Source organism: Helobdella robusta, assembly GCF_000326865.2.
Source record: "Helobdella robusta unplaced genomic scaffold HELROscaffold_25, whole genome shotgun sequence".
Taxonomy (NCBI): domain Eukaryota; kingdom Metazoa; phylum Annelida; class Clitellata; order Rhynchobdellida; family Glossiphoniidae; genus Helobdella; species Helobdella robusta.
The window spans coordinates 1203151-1204390 of record NW_008704310.1 but is presented as its reverse complement, the minus strand read 5'-3'; the positions used below and the strand labels follow the sequence as shown (position 1 = coordinate 1204390).

Here is a 1240-nt window from a genome sequence, read left to right as displayed (position 1 = left end):
TTTCATGCACTTCTATGTAAATAATGTTAGTTGGGATATTTCAAACAAACAGGAAGTCACATTTTTGTAGATTGTTGTTTATATTTTACGCGTGTTAATTTAATTATATAGAAAAAAAATCTCGTTTGAGATCTGATGTCATGATGACTACTGACTAATGACTACTTTTTATTTTCTTGCAATGAGTCATGTTGAGATAGAAAAATACGAAATGAAATGACAATTTAAAAAAAAATTTAAAGTTAAATTGAATAGATTATAAAAAAAATTGTATAAACCCTCAACTCCTCTTCAAGTTCAAAATTTGTTTGGCACTCGGAAGTATTTTGCCTCGTGGTAAACCAAAGCTGTCAATATATATAAAGATCAAAACTATTAAAACGAGGAGATAAAACAGCGATTATCAAAAACAGAAATAAGATGGAATGAAATGAGATGAAATGAAACGAGGTGCAATGGAATGAGATGAGGTGAGATAAAATGGAATTAGGTGAAATAGAAAAGATAGAAATTTTTTAGAAACTGACTTTGCCGAGAATATCATGATACACTGGCTGCCCTATGACGTAATGCAGGCTGTTGTTGATGCGTGCGGTTGTTATTGCCATTCCTATTGTGATAAAATTAATAAATAAATCTATTTGTATAAAAGACAAAAATGACGGTGGTGCAGTAACCGGATTCGATTTCAAAGAGATTGCCACCGGTTATAAAGACGATACGTTGATACGTTGATTCATGTGTAGCAACTCAGCAGAATAAGATCAATCAGACGTTATTTGATAGCTGAGACAACAAAAACACTCGTTTGTAATTTTATCTGTGGAAGAATTGATTACTGCAATGCGATTATGTTTCGTGTCGGCTTATTCCTTCGTGACGAGTTGCAGTCTGTTCTGAATACCACAGCAAGACTTGTTGCGGGTTAATTGAAATTCGATTCATTATCGTCATACATCAGCTCTCTATGATGAAACAGATTAAGTTGTTATAGACGACATAAATATAAAATTTGGTCAAAAGCAGTGAATTTGGGTGCTGTGTTTAATTCTAAATTGACAATGCTTTCAAAAATTCCTGCACTGTACAGTTACTTAAACCGAAATTTATTAGAAGACCACTAAATGAGAAATTATGAGTGCTTATTGCATGCTTTCATTCATTCACGTGTGGACTTCTGCATCAATGTTTTTACGCTCTACCTCGTAAATCAATCGCAATTATCCGGTCAATTAAGAAT

General features: G+C 32.8%; 1 protein-coding gene across 1 annotated transcript in view; it reads right to left on the bottom strand.

Annotated features, from left to right (window-relative positions):
* The window catches only part of HELRODRAFT_191819 (hypothetical protein), a 9182-nt gene extending 8570 nt beyond the window's left edge, over positions 1–612 (bottom strand). The window contains exons 1-2 of the mRNA XM_009019666.1: positions 528–612; positions 279–347 (exon numbers count right to left, since the gene is read on the bottom strand). Of these exons, the coding sequence (XP_009017914.1) occupies positions 279–347; positions 528–608 (150 nt within the window). The 5' untranslated portion in view covers positions 609–612. The remainder of the gene's footprint in view (positions 1–278; positions 348–527) is intronic.
* Positions 613–1240: the final 628 nt, after the last annotated feature.